Source organism: Pseudochaenichthys georgianus, chromosome 21 (assembly GCF_902827115.2).
Source record: "Pseudochaenichthys georgianus chromosome 21, fPseGeo1.2, whole genome shotgun sequence".
Taxonomy (NCBI): domain Eukaryota; kingdom Metazoa; phylum Chordata; class Actinopteri; order Perciformes; family Channichthyidae; genus Pseudochaenichthys; species Pseudochaenichthys georgianus.
In genome coordinates this window covers 31,388,824-31,409,684 of record NC_047523.1, presented here as the reverse complement: position 1 = coordinate 31,409,684, position 20,861 = coordinate 31,388,824, and the positions used below count along the sequence as shown (strand labels likewise).

Genomic DNA, 20,861 nt, shown 5'->3' with positions numbered 1-20,861 from the left:
AAACTCTACTGCATCTGGTTGCCAGCGATACTTTTCCTTCCTCAGACACTAAGTACAGGAACGAAAATAAATCACAGTTCTCTTTAAGGTCACAGCAAGAAATCACAGATGTTCCTGTTCCTGATTGTAACATGGCTGCATGGAGTCTTCTTGCACACACAGATTAAAAAAGATTTATTTTTCTGCACTTGGATAAACATTCTCTTGGTTGTTGGACCTTTTTCCTGCAGACACGCAGTTCTTTTGAAAACATAGGAGAGAAATGTCCTCCTTTGTCAACATGTTATTATTTGAGTCGGAGAAAGGAAGACGGCATTACTCATGATGACTCATGTTTAATGATTGTCTACAGAGAACAAATCTCTTGTGAATGTGTCATATTTACTTTAAGCCTCCAGTCTCCAAATGAATCCAGCGTTATTTAACAAACACACCTCTGCTCTAGAGTAGAATCCTTTGGGATTTGCCCTTTCGTGAGTCAAGGATTAGAGTCAGCATTCATAATGAGAACAAGTAGGGATCCAGGCGGATCATTTCCTCATTGCACAAAAGGTCACAGATCAATATCTCAATCAAGTTTGAAAAAGGGATTTTACCTCCGCGGAAGAGAGGGGTGATTATCTGTTGATAATAAATAATGGATATCCACCTGTGCCATGCAGCCATAAAGGACACTGTTAACCTCTTAAGCCCCACGGACCCTTCGGCGGGTCCGAAACCACAACATCTGCAAGCAATGTGTCTGAGGGCTTCTTAAGATTTAATAAACTATGAATGTTTCATATCCATGTAACGGGAAGAAACTCAGCTAACTGATGATTACACGAGGCTAACGCTGAGTCTCTGAATTAGCCCTGAGCGAATAAATCTCAAGGGCGTTAGCACAGAACTCTAGCTATACCGATCGATACACTTATTAGATCTGCACAAACAAGCTTAGCCAACATCCTGAGATTCCACAGATTATAGAAATATAAGGATCATCACTGAGCGATCAGAACTCGTGACAGGGGAAGCAAATACAGACAACACACGAGTAGCTTTGTATGCTGACCTTAGCTGTTACTCTGATCAAAAGTCGTGTTCAGTTCAATGGCATTAAAACGAGAAAAAACGCGGCTGAAGGTTAATCCATAGGTTAATCCAATGTGTCTGTCAGTTTGAAAAAATTATTAATAATCCATAATTCAATTGTTATGCAAAAATTGGAGAATAAAAATGAGCTGCTAATGGTAGCTACCAGAGTGTGTTGCAGCTCCGGTTTTGGCTACGCATCACTCTCACTCCTTATTTGTTAACCTGTGTGTGTATGTGGAACTTTCCCTCGATTCCATTGGCTCTAACGGTTAAAAAGAGATGCCAATCATCAAAATCGACCAAGGGGGGCCAGAGATAGGTAAAATCCACCCAAATGACCCCAGAAGTGTTTTTTTGTCTCTAAACCTCTCTAAAAAGGTCACATGTCACTTGTTTTGCATCAATCTTGATACAGGGGACTTATTATATGTTGTACTTTGGATTCCTAAAGCTTTTAGTCTAACCCATCATCCAAGGGTGGTTTTCACTAGTAAAAAATAAGTGTTGGACGGACACTATAATTTACAGTTTTTTACTATGTTCAATCTGAATTTTCTTTAAAATAGAAAACATCTATATTGATTCTGACTCTTCTACATCCAACTCACAGGTTTATCATTACTTTGAAAGAAAAGATTATTAATTGTCCCCTTTTAGAAGGGAAGATATGGTCATTTGTTCTGGAAATGTCATTTTCAAGCCTGAGACCTGAAAAACAGGCTTGGGTTAACAGCAAGCAGAGATGAAACAGAACACCTGCAAAGACCATCTTAAATTGAAAACCTTTTAGTTTTAAAATTGGCAATAAGATACATTAAAACTAATGCTATTGTGAGAATGCATATGGATAACATGCTGTGAGCAAACATCTTTACACTTAATGACCACCTTAAACTCCCTATATTGCATGTGAGCTGCACTACATTTACATTCACAGCATATTCAGCTCCACCTATTACATTTTTTATTAGAATTTGAATAAGCATGTGAAGAATTAAATTAATCATGCACCTCATAATTTACTGTAATTGCCAAAGTAATTACAGTTTATGAATACAATTACTATTCCAGGTCTAATATCATGTGACAGCACTGCCTGGTCATACTTTTATGGACGTCTGGATATAAGGGATTTCTTACAAATCTGCACCTTTTCCAGGATAAATGTTCTCCATTTAATGTAATACTTCCATAAAGGGGAAATCCACTCACAGGTTCATCCTAATCTTCTGGGAATTCACAGTTTTACTTAAAGTCAATTTTCTTTAATCCCTGTAGGTAATTGAAGGTTTAACAGCTCTTTAAAAAGGTACGCATGTTGCCTGCAAGCCATGGCAACAGGTCTGGTGAGACGGTATCTGCAATTACATGACTAATTATAGCATCAGTTGGAGCTGCAGGTGAATTAATGCCTGGTGGCTTTCTCTAAGGGGGAAAAGCCGACCCTGTGCTGTAGTCTTTTAAATCAAAAATAAAATCATTCTTTGTCAAAGGTGAGTCAAAAATGTGGTTTAAACTTTCTAGTGAACAACTCAACTTAATTAAGAAAAATCTATGTCACTTATATTTAATTTTCAAATGTAACCACACAACCGTTTGGCATATTTCATAGGACACTAAGCTTATAAACTACTGAAGCTTAATTCAGAGGATAAAGCATCTCTACTTCTCATAAAGATTAGTGTGCAAACAGTAGCTGTTACCATCCAGCTGCAGCTGAAGCATCACATCAGCGCATCTTCGTAAATAATGTTAGATCACAGCGCCCCCCTCTGGTCACAGCTTAGTGTGTGGACATGGAGAATGACGATTGGACTTTGTGTGTTGATTGTAAAAGGACAAATCATCCACAAGGGTCTGACTGGAAATCTCCTGGAACATTTCATATAGTTTCTTCAATAGGGAGAAAAAAAGCCTTTGTTTGAGTTTCAAATTAGTTTTTGATGGAGGGATGAGCATGCATATCTAAACTCCTTGTTCCATCTTTTTATACAGAACATATTCATCTGAGCATCCAAGTCTAAATACACACCCAAGTAATCTGATTATCCACGTTTTTTTTATTAGCCTTCTATAAAAACAGTTGTGGCCCTGGTTTTGGAGGACAAAAATGGCACATTTATCCCGGAAGGTTTTATGTTTCTCAGCTTTCTGCCATTCAGGCCGCACTTATTTTCAGGCATAAGGATTAAAATCTCTCTCTCCCACGTGGGGGCCAAGAAAAAAAGAAATCTAGGAATCTGAGATGTCTGCCTCCTGGGGCTGTTTGTGCTTCGGCTTGAGAAACAAGAGCCAATTTATTCCGGGTCCATCTTATTTCCATATATTGCTTCAATTGAGCCTATTTCTAATTTTTGGGGAAATGAGGACAATTTCTTACCTGGCTGCTGAAATCCATCTGGGAGCTGCAGACTGAACAACCAAGAGGGTCCCTGCTCGTATGAATATTCAATATATGCCGAAATGACAGAATACATTCAGAAAATAGCTTATCAAAGTGTACTCAAATGTAATGCATGTGCACCGAATGAAATATGCATGACAAATTGGCTTCAGAGCACACAAAGCAGGCAGGTCCTCTGAACCTTTGCACAAAAGCTCATTGAAATTCCTTTCATTATGACTGTGGCACTACAGAGAAACAGAGAATAAGAGGGACGGACAGAGAGAGATGAGTATAATGATTTCTGATTACAGAAGCAGGGAAAGCTTTGCACCATGTACCGGAATATCATTACAAATAATTATGCAATTTCACAGCTGAAAAAAGTAAACAAAAACACCGGGGATGAGCATATAGTCATTTTATTTACAAATGTTACGGTTTGCCTCAATGCCATTCAGTATTATATATTCTTTACACGAAAACCTGCTTGTGTGTGCAAGTGAAAACTCCAGACAAGTGCTATCCAAGCAGACGGTTTTAAATAGGTTTTGCAAGAATGCTAATAGAGTAATCTTAATGACTTTTCCCTGTTACAAACAAACCAAATAAACATGTTAATACCACAAGACTGAGCGGAAATAAAAGCATGTGTAAGAGGAGATTGAACTCTTTAAAACTCTCTCAAGATCTCTAATATCTTTATAAGCGAAGGTCATAACAAAGATCATAAACAATCTTACAATTTAACATATTGACTCGTTTTGTGGCTTAAACATTTAATAACTCTGGCGCATGCAGAACCCTTTCATTGTGTAATACTTAATATGATATAAACATTAGTAGATAACTTCTTTGCAAGCTTACCCTCTCAATCACACACGAATATAATTCTCATCAGCGAGGCAACTGAGATTTTCATTAATGGAAACATGTCCATACCAAGTGTCCCAGCTATTTGCAATGGCTTCAACGTTCACTTAAATGTTCATGGGTTGTTGTCACAAGTAGTCTCTTCATCGATCTGCTGGAGGACAGTCACGTCACATAGAGGTTGGCTGGCCAACTGAAAGGAAACAGGGATATTACACGTACAGGAAGCGGAAAATAAAACGTCATGATGTCGATCAGATTGATGCTGGACTCACCTTTATACCGGATGTAGCAGGAGTTACAGTGGAGCTGTTTGTTTCGTATTCTGACTTCAGCCCCAGCCTCCGATCCCCCGAGTTCAGACTTACAGTCGATGCACTGAGGGAGTTCAGGAAAGGCAAAAGTTTAAGAGCTATTCAATGGGTTTCAAGCTAGACCAAAGGGACCAAGTCCAAAGGCGGAGGGATGACAGAAGCCCCTTGATTTCATGTATAGAAAGAGAAGAATTGAGGAAAAAGAAGAAATGACAGTCACAGATTTGCAGGAGGGATCTCTGGAGACCTCACCCAAGAGAAGACCAGCGTTCTGGGAAGAATCAACAATCAAAGGTTGGTAGTAAGAGACAAAGTGAGGGAGGGGTTGATTAGCTTGGCGTGCAGGATTTGGCACAGACACTTTGCTCGGCTGTAAAGGGATCAAGACCTTGAGTGTCACCAGGTTAGTCATAAAAGGAAAGGTGTGATCATGTTAGCGCTTGAGGATCAGCCGAGGTGCTCCAGGAGGGGGGAGGGGGGGGGGACGACGACACGAGCCCAGCTCTCACCTTAAAACAGGTCAAATGATAACAGAGCCCGAGGGACTCGATGATCATGGCTGCTCCCTTTCCCAGCGGGGTGTCACAGAACGTACAGATTTTCTTGCCACTCACTGACCTGGATTACAGAACGCACAGCTGTGATTTGAGAGCGTTGCACACATGCATGACGCATGTATGTATGCAGACACACACGCAAAACTCATGTTTACACATGACAAGGCACACAAAAGGGTTACAATGAGAAATCATCCGTTTGCTTTTGATGAATATTGATTTTGGTTGAGGGCCAATCATGTCCCCCGCTAGAGGAAACAGCTGCTCGTTGACAACAGCTCCATTTGAAACATTGTAAAGAAATATGTAGACATGTTTTTCATTAGATATTCAGTCACCTATTAAAATGCATCAATTATGTATCCTATTCTTGTTTACAAGAATAAAACTATGATGAAGTTATTATTTCAAATTTTTATATTTAAAGATCTGGCAACCAAACATTGGAAAGTATGAGCCGCTGATGCTATGCAACACATGAACACAGACTCAAATTATTACTGTAAGTACGAACGGAGTTTCTGTAAATAAAAACAGGATTGTAAATGATTGTCAACCTGTCAACTGTAATATGGAGGGTAAATGTAAGAAGGACATGAAACAACATATAAAAAAAAACATAATATTGTAATACATTAAAAAGTAGAACAAGTCAAATCAGATGAAGTTCAGTTCCTCTTTCCCACCACTTTCTTCCCCATACACAGTTATGTTTCCACAACACCACCTGGATTATGAATATGGAACCCAGAATACCGGTGAGAGTTGAGAGGCAGCTGTTGGGGGGGTTAGGTGAAGCAGAATTGTTAATTGTACCTGCTGTGCTGCTGAGGGGTGCCTGCCTCTGACGTGGGCTCTGGAGAAGTGGCAGGTGACGGAGAGGAAGGAGAAGGGGAAGAAGACTGCCGGGACCAAGGGGACGAGGGGGGTCCTGCCCCGCCTCGGAGGGAGCCCGTGGAGTAGGAGGAAGGCAGAGTGGAGGAGACAGGACGCTGGCCCCCAAGACCACCACCATAAAGGGAAGGGCCACCAGAGTTTGGCGCAGAGTAGTTTGGGATTTGGGAGGTGCTTCTGGGGGTCCATGAGGAGCGCCAGGAGTTGTAGGAGGTGTCCAAGTTGTCAAGAGACTCACCTCTGCAAAGCCAACCCACACCACACCCACGTTAGCCCATAAGAGGCATTTAAAATGTCTGGCTACAAACTATGGAATTTATTTGAATGATTATATATTTTAGTAATGATCAAATTTGCCAAATGAGTTGTAGCCAGACTTCTAAATGTTTTCATCCTCACACATTATCAGGACATTAGTGAAAGGCCAACTACCATCATAACACAACAGGGTTACTTTACTCTCATACACACTGGGGAGACTTTACTTGCGCATTGAGGGTGCGTGGGACTCCTGGGTGGTGCCGATGGCGGCTGAGTTCTGGCGGATCCAGCTTTTGTCCCTCAGCATCGGAGTCTTCTTCTTCATCTCGTTCAGGATCTGCTGGCGCTCCAGCTCCGCCTGGGACTGGGACTGCTTTCCCATCCTGTCCCCCACAACACCGCCTGTCACTGCACCCAGAGAGGAGAGATACACTTGAGAAACTGACACACAAATCATCGCTGGTGGAGAAATTGGAGAAGGAACAAGATTGTGATGACGTTGATACGATTTTTCCCCAGTCTTGATTTGACCTTTCTTTTATTAAGTGCAATGAAATTATGGAAGCAGGCTGAGAGAAATTACCCTGCAATCAATGAGTTAATTGTTTTCGCTGCCTGTAATTTTCTTGTTGGCCGAACAATTGATCTACCAAATGATTGTTAATCAAACCGTTTTGATTCGGTGAGATTTCTTAATTGACTGATCATGATAATGAGACCTTTCTCCGGCTCTCTGTATCTCATGGCATTGAGGATGTTCCTCCTCTCCATCTCCAGCTCCGACGCAGCCCGCTGACTCTGGGCCTGTTGACTCGCATTCCTCGCCTGCTCTTCCAGCAGCCAGTGAGCCATGCCCCCCCGCTGCATATAAACACCTACAGCAGATTACAGCCCACATACACTGTATAATATGTACACGTATGTGCAACAACATGCATACATTGAGTCCTTTTTATAACAACCAGCATAAAGAGAAACACATTTGAATGTTCTTATATTCCTGGTCTCGTGTTGTTGCTTCATTTACATCGAATTCATCAGTTTATAACTAATGGAGAAAGAAAACGTACCTTTTCTCTGAGGTTTTTCCTCTTCATCGAGCTGGGGAGATGATTGAGATTTCGTCCTGTCAAACAAGAAAATACCAGTTTGAGCCAGATTTTAATAAATAAATAACAACAAAATCATTTTGTAAGAAGCCATGTATTTTCCAATTTTTTTGTTGCCTCAAGTTCCCAAGTTTGTATGAGAAATAGCACAGTTAATAATGGTTATATAAAGAAACTGCAGACCAATCACAGGCAATTTTCATCTCAGCTGGAGACCCAACTTGCTGGGGGACTATTTGGTTCAAATAGAGCCAGAAAAAGCGTGTGGTAAATACTTTGACACATCAGCTATGCAGTAAATAGTTGCCAATGTGTATATGTACTGAGAAATGTTTTGTAAATATAACAGACGCGAAACAGGATTTACTACCTGTGATGTCTGGATCTGGTTTAGGTGTTTGTGCGACAAATTGTTCTCGTTTGACGTTTTTCAGTCTCGAATGCTTGTGAGAAACTGTTTTGGTATACAGAACTTAAAAAAGGTGAACCTGGAGCAAGACATGTGGACATTCTAACATGAAGGCAACATTAATTAGTTTAGATATCAAATACAACATTGAATCACCCCTATCAAGCAGAATACAGACATTTATTAATTGGGTTATGATGTAGTTGTAAGCAGATTTAGAGAATTGTGTGTATAATATAGATAAGACAAGATAACTATCCTATGGTATGAAGACATATTTGTATGTATAAATTACAAATACATTAACAAACACTTATATCTGCTCCAAACTACCATGTATTAAAGTATCATATACTGCAGTGCTCATAAATACTAAAGTGTTGTCAATACAACCTGTTATTCAGACATGCTATAATACATTGTAATGAGATAGTTGATATGCATTTTTATAATATGATATGAAGCAAGCAGGTCATATGAGCACAAGTAGCTTTATGTTATGACTGCAGATGCACTTTGACAAAGGCAGACACAGTCCGTCCTGCGCAGTACTGACCTGTCTGTAAAGGACAGAGACGGCTGGACATTAGCAAAGCCATGGGAGTCACCAGCCCTTTGGTAGTGTGAGGGAGGGGTGAGACGAGGGTTACAACACAAAGCACATGCAAACACATTAGTTGCACTTATGTTAATGCGCAGACAGAAAGCAGGTTATGTTTTCTACTTAGATGTGTTCTTATCGACATGATGGACAGGCGAGTGTTAGTGTTTCCAGGAGGAGCGGTGTCTCTACTGACCACTGCTGCTGCTGCTGCTGGGCTCTCTCCCGCTCTCTGCGCTGATGCTCTGCAACTTCCTGTCGCCTCTCCTCCTCTCTCCTCTTCTGCCATCTCAGCTCTTCCTCCTCCCTCATCTTTGTCTCCTCTTCCTCCTGCCTTTCTTTCTGCTTTCTCTCCTCCTGAAGACGCATCAGCTCACGCTCCTCCTCCTCCCTCTTCCTCCTCTCCTCCGCTTTCCTTTGGCGCTCCTGCTCCTCCGCCTCTCTTTGGCGTTCCCGCTCTTCCTCCAGCCTTTGGCGCTCCTGGGCCGCTTTCCTCTTTCTCTCTTCCTCCTCCCATGAAGGAAAGGCTGGCTGGTTGAAGGGGGAGACGGGTGAGTGTGGGCTGAGGCTGTGTCTGTCCACCACCAGGCTCTCTGGCTCCTAGGGAGAAGGAAGGACGGAAAGAGGAAGCACACGAGGGCATGAAGTCATTTAACCTCCAGGAGGAACTGCAACAACAGCGGAGAAACTCATGTCGTCCCTTGAGGTGACAAACCAGACTGTTTGGAAATTCAAATTTAGGGGGATTTTTGTTGCAAAACTATCAGCGGGAAATCTTTTGACCATTTTGGGAAGTATAGCCACACATGTTGTAAGTTGAATCCAAATGACTATACATTGTTCTGCTATTTATTGACTTGTCTTGACAAAAAGGACATTTTCAGGTGTTGTTCATTGTGGCTCCACTGTGACTGTGAATGTTCAAAAGGTGCTATATTTTTCTGAAATAAACGAAGGAGACCAATCGAGGCGTCTGGTGTGAACTTTCGTTTAGCCTTTGCAGACCATTTACATGCACACAAACCTATGTAAGATTATACAGGAAAGGCAAAACCCCAAAATGCATAATAGGGCCTCTTTGATGTGAAATCAACATGCATTTCACAAGCCAAAAATAACTGCTTTCGAAACCCCCCTGCGGTTTTTGATGTTAGGCCATAATTTATACACGATAAAATGTTTTCCTTACCTCTTCTTCTTCTACGCTGTCGTCCACCTCCTGCTGAGCCTTCATCCACTCCTCCTGCATCTTCTCCTGGTCGCGCTTATATTTCTCCTGGATAGGAAGAGCAGGAAGGGAGGTCAAAGGTCATCCACATTGAATTGTCGCATACAATACTGTGGCTGTATTATATTCAAAATATTCCAAGCTCAACTACATGTTATGTAACCACACTAATAAGTTATAAACCTAGTGAAGCTTGCCCAGGGCAGGAAGTCTCCCTGGCTTCATGAAATCAGGCCGTGTATTCAACAGGGATTTAGATCGGAGGAGTAACAAGCCTTCCCGGCTACAGCGCGCTGTTTGGACAACTTTGATCTCCATCCAGAAATAGACCCTCTGAAAATGTTTTGACAGTATTCTACTACATATAAGTTGGATACTCGACAGATGCTTTACTTTCAGCTGTCAAAGCCCCGCAGGGTTTTCTGTGTTGTGCCTATTAGGAGCCGTCAGCTTTGACTCGATATAGTGCTATTTTTGTAATCAGAAAAAGATTCTTGCAAAACGCAAAGAAATGAACGTGTCTTACACGGGTATACATAAAATAAAACTAAAAAACTAAAACATTTTATTTAATTTGATTGTTTAGTTATTTTGGCTTTAAAGTCATTTTGGAGAAACCAGCTCGAGTGCGCTAGAATTTGAAAATACACAGCCGGAAAAAATCTGCCACTTCCTTACAGAGCCCCTCCTCCAACACACATGAGTTTGTGCACAGATGGAAGGCTGACAGGCAGGTAGGCCATCCAGTTACTTTAGCCAGGCCGGCTCAGATGATTGGTCGTGCTTTTCACAGTACCACGGCTTCCACAGATGACATTTTTTTTATGGATCTTTTGTCAAAGCACTTCAGATATTCATTGCTATCGGGATGTTAAGAGCATTCCATGGAACATAACAAAAAGTGTACCTCGAGCCGGTTTCTCAAACTTACCTACCCCACCTTTAATTGTATTTTATTCCAAATATTCACCGTGAGTATTTTTATTTCATTGTTTGTGGATTTGTACGCTTATTTTAAGCGTTTCTCTCTCAGTATAACACATTACATTTGTAATAAACTCCAGAGCTTTGGGTACAGGGCCTTGTGGCAGCCCCGAAGCTCTGGAACTCCCTCCCCCAAGACCTCCGTGACTCTGAGTCCCTCACCCTGTTCCAGTCCCGCCTGAAAACCCATCTCTTCAACTCTGTCTATCCATAAGCCCCCCCCTCTCAATCAACTTCCTCTTGACTGCCTTTCCTGTTTATTTTATTTTTGTTTTAATATATTTCTTTTATTTTTTTATTTTGTTGTTTTTGTTTGTTTTTGCCTGTCCTTGTTTGTCTAACCTCCCTCACACTGTAAAGCGTCTTTGAGTTCCAGAAAAGCGCTATAGAAATATAATTATCAAAATGATTATTATTATTATTACATTCATTGCCCTGCATTCATTTTTGAGCAAGTTGTCCCTAATTACGTGGCAGCTGAGTGCACATTGTAACATACAATAAAGTAGTTCCATATGAGTCTGTCTTTGTGTACCTGTAGGAGGCGCTCCTGCTCCTTCTGCCATTTCTCCTGTCTTTTGCGCTCCTCTTCGGGGTCCCAGGACCAGCGGCTGGAAGGAATGATTGGGGGAACAAGAATCTGCAGACACAGAAAATAAACATGCAGTATAAATGCACTTGCTTGTATTATCAATAGGGCATCAATCATTGAGGCTTGTGACGTCATCAAACGTATCTATGCAACTGACCACGGATACAAACCTGGTGTACACTAGATGTTTCCTAAAACCTCTAACTATAACCTGATTATGGTTTTAAAGCAAAGAAAATAATCCTGTTATTTTAATATAAATGCATCCAGTGGTGAAATGTATTTACTTATGTACTGCGCATTAGAAATTTTTTGAGATACTTGTACTTTACTTATCTCCATTTTATTAAAGCTTATACTTCTACTTCACAAAAACATATTGTAATTGTATCTTCACTACAATTTCTGAAAGCTTTAGTTTTAGATTTATACTGTCATTTCAAAATCAAATAATATATTAGTATGACATTTTAAGGGTTAGGGTACCACACAGTATACAAAGTAATTAAATCCAGTCATATGATATAATTAGATCTCAAGTAATTCTGTAAATTGGATACTTTTGCTTTTTGCTAAATGTATGGTTCTTTAGATGATTACGTGTAGCAGAGTATTGTTAAACTGTAGTAGTCATGTTTACTAATGTACACGATCTGACCCCCGAACTGACTTTGCATTATTGTCAAATATATGGGATCAATTCAGCTTGAAAAGGCTTTACAACAAATGTTGATCTCAGACATTTGAGTATTCAAGCTTCCTGCAATCCAAGATGATTATTGGCTGACTTAAACGCTTGAGAAGCAAAGTGAACCAGAAGTAAAGTGGTGCACATGAGATTATAAATAATAGGTCTAGAATTTGAAATAACTTTGGGTTTAAGGATATTGTTCTGCTATAACAGAAAGCAAATCAAAAGAGACAAAACTTCCATTCATGCACTGATAATACTTGATAATACTACTCACATCTGGCATTGCAGACTCTGATCCTCCTTGAAAAGAGAACAATCATACGATCAATACTTCTGACATGGACAGAGAGAACAAAAACGATAAGGTTTACCTGAAGGTCAAATACTGTAGCAACACAGAGTTGACCGGCCTATGAAAAGTTTATTGATTTTTAAGTCAATTCTCATCATTTAAAATCTAATTTAAAACAAAACAATTGATGTTTTCAAAAGGCATCATTTCACGCACTTCAAATTATTGATTTTCTCAATTCAAGATCAACCACTTGTTGACATTTAGATTGGATTTCAGCCAATACTTGCAAATATAGGAACAAGACCAACAAGAGCAAACTAACTGGAAGCAAAACACACACACATGAGCAGCATGCATACTTAGGATGCATACAAGTACAGCGCAGACAGTCTGAAAGGCTAACAAACAGTTCAATACATGCATGCTGAAAGAGCAACAGGAATGCTTTTAACTTCATGCGCAGCCGAGTGAAAAGTGTAACCATGTGTTAAACCTGGGCAGCATCATAAAAACACCACAAACACTAGAGGCTCAAAGAATGGTATTTGTGGTTGGTACGCTGGCCTGATGTCTGACATGCTGTCCAACGATTGGAGCTGAATATGTTGTTGTTGTTGTTGTTGTTGTAGTGTTTTATATTTTCTTCAAAATAAATGTATGGGTTTCTTCTATACGAAACAAAAATGTAATGAACTGATGGTTTTATTCCTTCATCTTGAAACAAATAAAGATAAGTGTGTTTGGTTTGTAAGGAGAAAATTGCTTGATTTGCCCCAAATATCCCTCGACTCCCTTGGTTTGAAAAGCATGCCAGTGTCCCAGATTGTACCAAGCGAAGGTGAGGAAGTCACTGCACACTACACCCTTTTTACCACAGAGGTAGACCAGCGCACTGACACTGGACCCTGAGCCACCTGAAGGAGGGAAGTGGCACAGCACAATGGTTATCTCTGGCACCAAACAGAGCCATAGAGGAACCTACTTTAATCCCGACAGCTCATGATCAATTGATAATACTTATCAATTGATCATGAAGCTGTTACTGATAAAAAAACATGCAACACTTCCCTGAGAATCAGAAGAATTTGAGACAGTGAGACAAAAGCACAGAAACCCAGCCACCAGATTACACATTATTATTAAGAGCCACCCGCCCCCATTTTTTTTTACCTTTTTCAAAAAACTCTGACCTCCGTTTTAAGTTTTTCAAAGATATGGGTTCTGACTCTAAATGAGAGATGGAAAACAGTGAGGAGAAAAACAAGTTTTACCAGGTGATAAGATCTTACTAATAAATAGATTATACAAGTGTTGCTCAAGATGTCAAATAATACATTTCAGTTTACGGTGCATCATGTTGTTACATAACACAGTCATCATTTCTATCTATAATAATCCAGTGTCTGCAAAAAGTTTCTCCCAGAACTTAGTCCACAAGATTACATCAATATGTGTTTTTGTATTCAGGTCAGAAATAGAAATCCATTTCTGACCTTTCCGATTGTGTGCTCTGCTCTCTCTTTACCTTTGTTCCTCATGGTCACCGGCTGCTCGCGGAAACCTCCATTAACTCTGTTTGAAGCCACATCCTGCAGGGAGACATGGCAGGGCGCATGCTCATTAAAGGGGCACGACACAGAAATACAACTTGATCAAACCCGAGTTCATTCTGGGTCACTCACGATGACGGGGTAGGCGGGGGCCTCTTTGGTTGCCAGCTTTTCCATGGAAGTGCGTGAGGTGAAATCCAGGCTGGAGCTGACAGTGTTTGAGTCAGAGGGACCTAGAAGTGTCGGATGATCCATACTGGTCAGATTGATGATCTTATGGCTTTTATATGGCAGGGAAGGTTGATCTGAGCCCCAGTCTGCATGCAGACAATGCAAGAGTGAAAAATTGCGTGTTTGTTTGCACCTAAAACAAACATTTCTGGGAGTGCAGAAGTCGTCTGTATATGTGAAACTTTGACACAGAATTGTCTATTTACATAAAAAGTTTATAAAGCAAGGGACAAGGTTGTTGTTATGGTGTTGTTATAGAGAGCAGCAGGGTGTGACAGAGAAACCTTCCCCAACCATGCAGCCTATTAAAGCTTCCATAAACCCACACAGTGTTTCTAACAGGCTCACAGCCACTGGGCTTCACTAAAGTATTTTAACAAGTACAGTGTGTTAGTTCAAGTGAGCTACTCCGGTGGTTTATTATTATTTGGAAAGTGACACTGACGTAGTTGGATAAGTAAGCCTGTTATACTAACACTGTGAAAACAGAACACTCAGAGGACCTAAACTGGGTTAGTTCTCCATAGGGAAAACACCACAAGGACACAAAGAGGAACGCTGATGAAACAGTAGAAGTAGGAGAAAAGGAAAAACACGACAAGAAAAACACACACAGGGAAAACATGGGAATAAGAACTGCCGAAGTCAACACATTAACAGCCTTCTCTCGTCAGACGAGAAAAAAAAGTTACAGGTCCTTCTCCACTTAGCTGTCAAGAAATCATTCATGGATGATTTCACAATGGTTTACGGACCAATTTAAAATGTCACAACTGTTTAGCAACGCTCAAAGCATAAGCAGTACTGTCATTCCAGGAATTCAACCCTTAAAGTGGTTCAATTGATTCTCACGCCAACAAACACCACACCCACTCATACACGCAGACAGACCGTGTTAATAGGACTCACTGTTCTTGCCATGATGGCGTATATCCATGACCAGACTGCCTTCCTGAAGAGCCTCCTCAATGCAGGACTTCCACGCTGTGTAGCTCATGTCTGCCACCTGCTGCCCGTTCACCGTCAGCACCTTGTCTCCCACCTGAAGCGAGCACATCTCTGCAGGACTGCCTGCAAGAGGCAGAGCAACATGGAATCAGCAACAAAGAAAGTGCACAGTTTTATCATTTATAAGAGGTCAATGTTCGTGCAGTGCTTTACGAAATATTACAGTTTTCAGTCTCACCAGAGTAATCCTTCACATATAGAATTGACAGTCAAATAATGCGATTCGATATCCACAACAAAAATATTTGTCCTGACATGAAGGTCTTTAGAGATTCACTTGTGTAAAAGAATTCAGATCACTTCAACAAGAAATGTAATGCAAATAAAAATGCTTTGTTATTTAAGATGATTTAAGATGGACATGTGTGGTCCTCTTCTGCCTTGACCAACATTACTACATTTACTTTTTTATTGATAGCAGTTAATGTTTGGGTTCTTACTAATGCTATTTTGATCTTATTCATGCATATGTTAAATATTTTGTTGTCTTTTAAGTGTCTTATATCATGTTTTCTCTTAACCTCTACATCACAACACTGGCACACTTAGAGAAATTGTGATAAAAGTGCTTATGGGTAAAGACATGAAAATGAAATGAAACATAACTGAACAAATTGACGCTTCAGTACGGTCTAGGTTCAAACAGGTGTCACACAGCTACTGTTGTGTTCATGCATTATTGTTTGGTGTTACAAGTATTAGTGGAACGTAACGAGATGACATGAGATACTGGGAAGGTGGTGCAATCTCAGTAGAAAGAGAGGCTCAGGCCCTGCAGATCTGACCCAGATAGATGCTGCCCTACATAGGTCTGGCGACGCCACTAAAACAGACCTACAAACCTGCTGACAACTACCCAGCAGGGTTATAAAGTATAACAGAGCCAACATTATATATATCCTATCTGTGTTTACCATTATCAGTCAGATAAGACTAATGCCTACTTCATCTCGCCTTTGTATCACTGGGAATGTTGGTTGCCAGTTTGGCTGACCAGTACTCGTAATACTGCCTGCGAATAAAGCTCTCCACTTAAATTGAAATGTGTTTGTTTGACTGTTTTTCTTTCAAACATCTCTGTTGTTACCTGGCTGGATGGTGGTGACACGAGCTCCTGTCGAGTCCCACACTGCCTGGAAGCCAAAGTCTTCGCTGCTGTTAGGCTTCTGGTTCAGGCTGATCCGCATCTCAGAGTAGATCTCCTAAAAAGAAAAACGCAGGTGAGAAGAGACCTACAACAACTTTAAGTGCAGAAATGTCAGCATGTCAGGTTGTGTGTCTTTGTGTGAACCTGGCCAGCGTTGGCAAGAAAGCCTTGTATTAATCATTTATGGCTGTTCATCAAATGCCTACCTGTTGCTATCTTTTACAGAAATTACCTGGCTAGTTTCTTTGGCAGGAGCAGGACTGACTGGAGTTTCACTCTTGAATTGAGGAGGGACAGGTGAGACACTCTTAGTAGAGGTCATGCCCTTCACTGTGGTCTTCTCTTCTTCTTCCTCGTCCTCCTCGTCCGCACTGCTGTGGACTGAGCTGGACTGAGATTGAGCCTCGTCCTCAGAGGTCATGAACTGTTGATAGCGGCTCGGCACCGACGGCTTCTTAGGAACATCTGCGCTGCCGTTGACACGCTTCTGAGCGGTGTTCGTCTGTCCGGCCTGAATGCAGATTTTCAAAAAAAGAAAGAAATTGTACAATATTGTAAAAATATATTTGATTAACTCACGGCTTTTAAGTGCAAAATAATCAATTCAAATATGAAATAGATTAAAAAAAACTGGGAGAATATCTTTTTTTAAAAATAGATTTCCACAATCGTCACCTGCGGTCACTAGCTGCCCTGAAAGCACAGTAACAGTAATGCATGTGAGGGAGGATGAACACAGCAGCTCTGTCAGTCGAGTTAGCCTTATAAAAACACTAGCTTCATCCATTATTCACCAGGTAATCAGATCGGACTCGTGGATAACATCGATGCACTCAAAACAAATAACTCCGTACCTGACGAACAACATTTAATCCTGCCAAACAAACACTGTCCCCTCAAGCCCTTAAATGTCATTCAGCCCTTTGTCCCGATCTGGTAGTTTGTTTTTAGTTGTATAAATGTCTAGTACTCACTATGAATGGACGGGGCAGGGAGCTGAGGCGGGACGACTGGGTCCCGAAGGGCCTTGCCGTGACAACTGAGGTTATACGTGCGCTATCCGATTTCTGGTAGCTCCTGGGGAGGGAGGCGGAAACGTGAGACACCCCGGGAGGCTTGGGTTCCATCGAGCTGGTCTGTGGTTGTTGTTTGTACAGAAAACCAGAGGAGGGGGCCCCCACCTCAGTCTGTATGCACGACAATGGGCGCCTAGGCTCCGGCACCGGCACCTTTTGTACGGAGCTAGAAGAGGAGATGACTGTGGTTGTGGTCTCCTCCGTCTTGACTCCGCTTTTGCGTTCTGTGACTGGACTCCACTTTGAAGGTGCAAAAGTTGGAGAAAGCGATCTGCGGATACTGGGAGTGATGCTGGGAATCAAAGAGGGGGTGAAGTTGGTGGTGGTCTCCTCTGTTTTGACTGTGCTTTTGCGTTCTGTGACTGGACTCCTCTCTATAGGTGCTGGAGAAGGAGGTCTGCGGCTGCTGGGAGTGAAGGAGGGGGTGAAGTTGGTGGTGGTCTCCTCTGTATTAATTGTGCTTTTGCGTTCTGTGACAGGACTCCTCTCTATAGGTGCTGGAGAAGGAGGTCTGCGGCTGCTGGGAGTGAAGGTGGGAGTATTGGTGGTTGTGGCGTAGCTGCCTGCAGATCTATCCACAATGTCAACTTCCCGTGAGGTTGGAGGGGAGGCGGCCCTGCCAGTAGCTGAGGAGGCAGCGGGGGGTTCGACCTCTTTCAGAGAAGGCTCAGAGGAATGGTAAGGAGTGTCAATAGTGGAGCTCCTGGCAGGAAGGGTTCGGATACGCGGGGAAGTGACAGGTTTATCGAAGACTTCGTCGTCGTCCAGGTAAGACAGAGATGATATACGGCTGCCGATGCTGTTCCTTCCTTTATTTCCTCTGTGGCCCAGACAGAGGAGGAGAAAGGAGAAGAGGTCAATAGGAACAAAGTGGACAGTGATGGGTGAAATAAAGGTGAGAAGGGATAGATTTTAGAAAATAAAGAGAAAACGTGACATGAAAATAGAAAAGTACAGGTTGAAAAGAGGAGAGGTGGGGCAAAAAGAAAAAAACAAGACTGGTTATAAACCATGATTAAATGACACTTTCACACTGACTGAAGGCACATCGACAGTCTCCTCCATCACTCCTGCACAATAATACTGTGGTCTCTATCTTTAATACCACAAAAGCTATAATACAAACCTTTTTATTTGATTACCTTAGCAAAGGATCCCCCTCCGAGGGTAAACAAATACATATTGGAACAAGTTATTTAATACAAATGTAAATTCGAAAGCATGACATCTATCAATAACATATCCTTGCCCTCAATAGCCCCTATGAAGGTGTGCTTTCTCTTACCTCTCCTCTTGCATCTCCTTGAGGGTCTTGGACCTTCTGTTGCCGCCGCCGCTGTACGTAGTCTCCTCTACCTTCTCCCTTTCCTCTTTCTTCTTCACGATATTAGAGTTGACACTCCTGCGTCGGTTCTTCCATTTGCTCAGGTCCTGCAGAAAAAGTAAGCCCAGATCACCTCATGCACCATTTTGTAACAATTCAGCAAGTTCAAAACAGACTTGTTGTGTTGCATGGCTGACTGTACAGCTGGAGGGAGTAAAGTTAAGAAGGAGAGAGAAAGACACAAAAACAGAAAGGGCTTCATTTGAAGGTGTTCTATTTGTGTGCTTTAGGCTCCTCCCGGCTCACTTCCCCTGTGTATTCGGGACTGTGTGACCTAAATGCTACTTAAAGACTCTATTATTTAGCCATGACACTTATTGCACTGTTGAAAGACACACCACTGTCAAAGCAAGTCACATACATATAAATAACTTTACGTTTCTTTTCATTCATACACCTACAAATTATCAAATGTGATGGAACACAAAACTAGAGCACCACTTGCCCTTTAAAACGTTTTTTCCCCAGGAATAACTTTCACTGTCAGGTCAAATTAAAATGTATTAATACATTATTTTGAGGTGTCTGTCTTACATCATCTGTCTGTATAACATCTTAACACTATTTCACATGAATTACATTATTAGTATTTACAGGACGTGGCGTTTCCTGCCTCAGGCACTGATTTGGAAATGAGGGCAGTCCAGAGCCAGAGGGCAGTGCTGCACCAATCACTGTCTATCTCCGTCTCTGGCTTCTATCTAAACAGCTCTCTTTCCCCCCTGCAAGCGCAGACTGCAGCACAACACCTGCTCTCTGATCAGCGCACAGATCCGTTCAGATCATGTATCTTTCCCTAACAACAACACTTTCTTTCTGCCAGAGTCAGCTCGTCTTGATTCAGATAAACACAATGGCGGAAACATAAAAGGTAATACTCACATCCTGCCACTGATCATCACTTTCCTTTGTCTTCTCACGAACCTGCTGAAGCTCTTCGTATCGAACCTGCCGGATGACGCTGGGCTCAACCTGGATATCACTTGTTGATTTACTCCTGTTGAAAGAAAGAGTTGAAACGTGTTTAAAAACAACGAGGATCTCAGCAGCTCAAGAGAGAAGGGATGTTTAGTATGGATGTCCTGGCACCAGCTTCACAAAAGGTTAAATAAAAGTTAGCAAAATTCAAAAAAAGATCCAAATGTCCAGGTTGAGTATGCATGCACCTTGTCTAACCATCACATCAAACTGTACCAAAAGAGAACACCATTCGAACGAGAAATGATCTAAATAACTCCCACCTTGTACCTCCCATCCATATGTTTGGATAGTGATAATTAGACATTTAACCTGTAACCAAGTGTTAGTTGAAAACACAGCACACGGGTGAACCACAACAAACTGTGGAGGGATGTAAGCTCAGTGGGTTAGTAACATATCGCAGCCCTTCCCGTCAAGCAAAAATAGCGAAGTCACTCACTGCCATAAAAAAAAAGCTCTTTGTCCCAACTCACCTAATAAGGCCTGTTATGATTTGTTATCAGGGTGCTCAGACCAGTGCTCAGTCATAACTCTGAGCGGGACGCGCTAGTCTAGGTAGATGACCCTGCGTATTGCTGTTGTACGCATCTTTTCACTTTATTGTGTCGTCAATAGATCCCTGCAGAGCAATGAATCCCGCCCCCCGTCCCGTCCCGGCTCACGCTGAACTTGGCCTTGTGCCAAACAATACCCTGTGTTGTGTGTCAGCATTTAGCAGCTAGTGAGTGAGAACAGCAGCACAAAAGCAGGGGGCAGCGAGGTGCGACTGTAAGAGGCCAGAGCAAATGCAAACGTGCCACATTCCTGGGAGCCCGTATCAACTCACCTGTCGATACTCTCTTGCATTTGGCGCTGTCTAGGGAACCAGAAAGAACCACACACAACAAAGTCACATTTTTGCAAAAGAGGCTAAGTCTGAGAGTGGTCTGGTCAAGAGCTTCAGGCAATTACTGTCTTTAATATCAACTTGTTCCTAGCTGGTGTGATACAAATGAATACAAAGCCAGCTGAAACATGACTCAGCAGTTTTTTTTATACACTGAAGGGATTACAGTTTAAGGTGTGTATAGTAGGCGTGCAGCACAGTATTACCTTTCCTTTTCCTGACATTCAGTGTGTATAGACACTTATATTTCCTTAAACAAAGCTGTCTTTCTGCAGACTGCGACATGATGTCACTGGAAACATGGCTTTACATATGGAAGTGAAATAA

General features: G+C 41.7%; 1 protein-coding gene across 3 annotated transcripts in view; it reads right to left on the bottom strand.

Moving 5' to 3' along the window:
* Positions 1 to 3,866: 3,866 nt before the first annotated feature.
* Positions 3,867 to 20,861, bottom strand: part of lmo7a (LIM domain 7a) — a 45,099-nt gene continuing 28,104 nt past the window's right edge. Inside the window, exons 10-32 of one of the 3 annotated variants that reach the window (XM_034109492.2) lie at positions 20,475 to 20,504; positions 19,550 to 19,664; positions 18,569 to 18,714; positions 17,182 to 18,103; positions 16,440 to 16,718; positions 16,148 to 16,262; positions 14,962 to 15,123; positions 13,954 to 14,138; positions 13,797 to 13,860; positions 13,442 to 13,498; positions 13,144 to 13,185; positions 12,251 to 12,276; positions 11,226 to 11,330; positions 9,668 to 9,754; positions 8,675 to 9,078; positions 8,434 to 8,490; positions 7,430 to 7,485; positions 7,079 to 7,234; positions 6,584 to 6,767; positions 6,021 to 6,338; positions 5,157 to 5,265; positions 4,609 to 4,711; positions 3,867 to 4,526 (exon numbers count right to left, since the gene is read on the bottom strand). In XM_034109492.2, the coding sequence (XP_033965383.1) occupies positions 4,504 to 4,526; positions 4,609 to 4,711; positions 5,157 to 5,265; positions 6,021 to 6,338; positions 6,584 to 6,767; positions 7,079 to 7,234; positions 7,430 to 7,485; positions 8,434 to 8,490; positions 8,675 to 9,078; positions 9,668 to 9,754; positions 11,226 to 11,330; positions 12,251 to 12,276; positions 13,144 to 13,185; positions 13,442 to 13,498; positions 13,797 to 13,860; positions 13,954 to 14,138; positions 14,962 to 15,123; positions 16,148 to 16,262; positions 16,440 to 16,718; positions 17,182 to 18,103; positions 18,569 to 18,714; positions 19,550 to 19,664; positions 20,475 to 20,504 (3,745 nt within the window). In that variant the 3' untranslated portion in view covers positions 3,867 to 4,503. The remainder of the gene's footprint in view (positions 4,527 to 4,608; positions 4,712 to 5,156; positions 5,266 to 6,020; positions 6,339 to 6,583; positions 6,768 to 7,078; positions 7,235 to 7,429; positions 7,486 to 8,433; positions 8,491 to 8,674; positions 9,079 to 9,667; positions 9,755 to 11,225; positions 11,331 to 12,250; positions 12,277 to 13,143; positions 13,186 to 13,441; positions 13,499 to 13,796; positions 13,861 to 13,953; positions 14,139 to 14,961; positions 15,124 to 16,147; positions 16,263 to 16,439; positions 16,719 to 17,181; positions 18,104 to 18,568; positions 18,715 to 19,549; positions 19,665 to 20,474; positions 20,505 to 20,861) is intronic. The other 2 variants (XM_071207110.1, XM_034109493.2) reach the window with 2 other exon arrangements.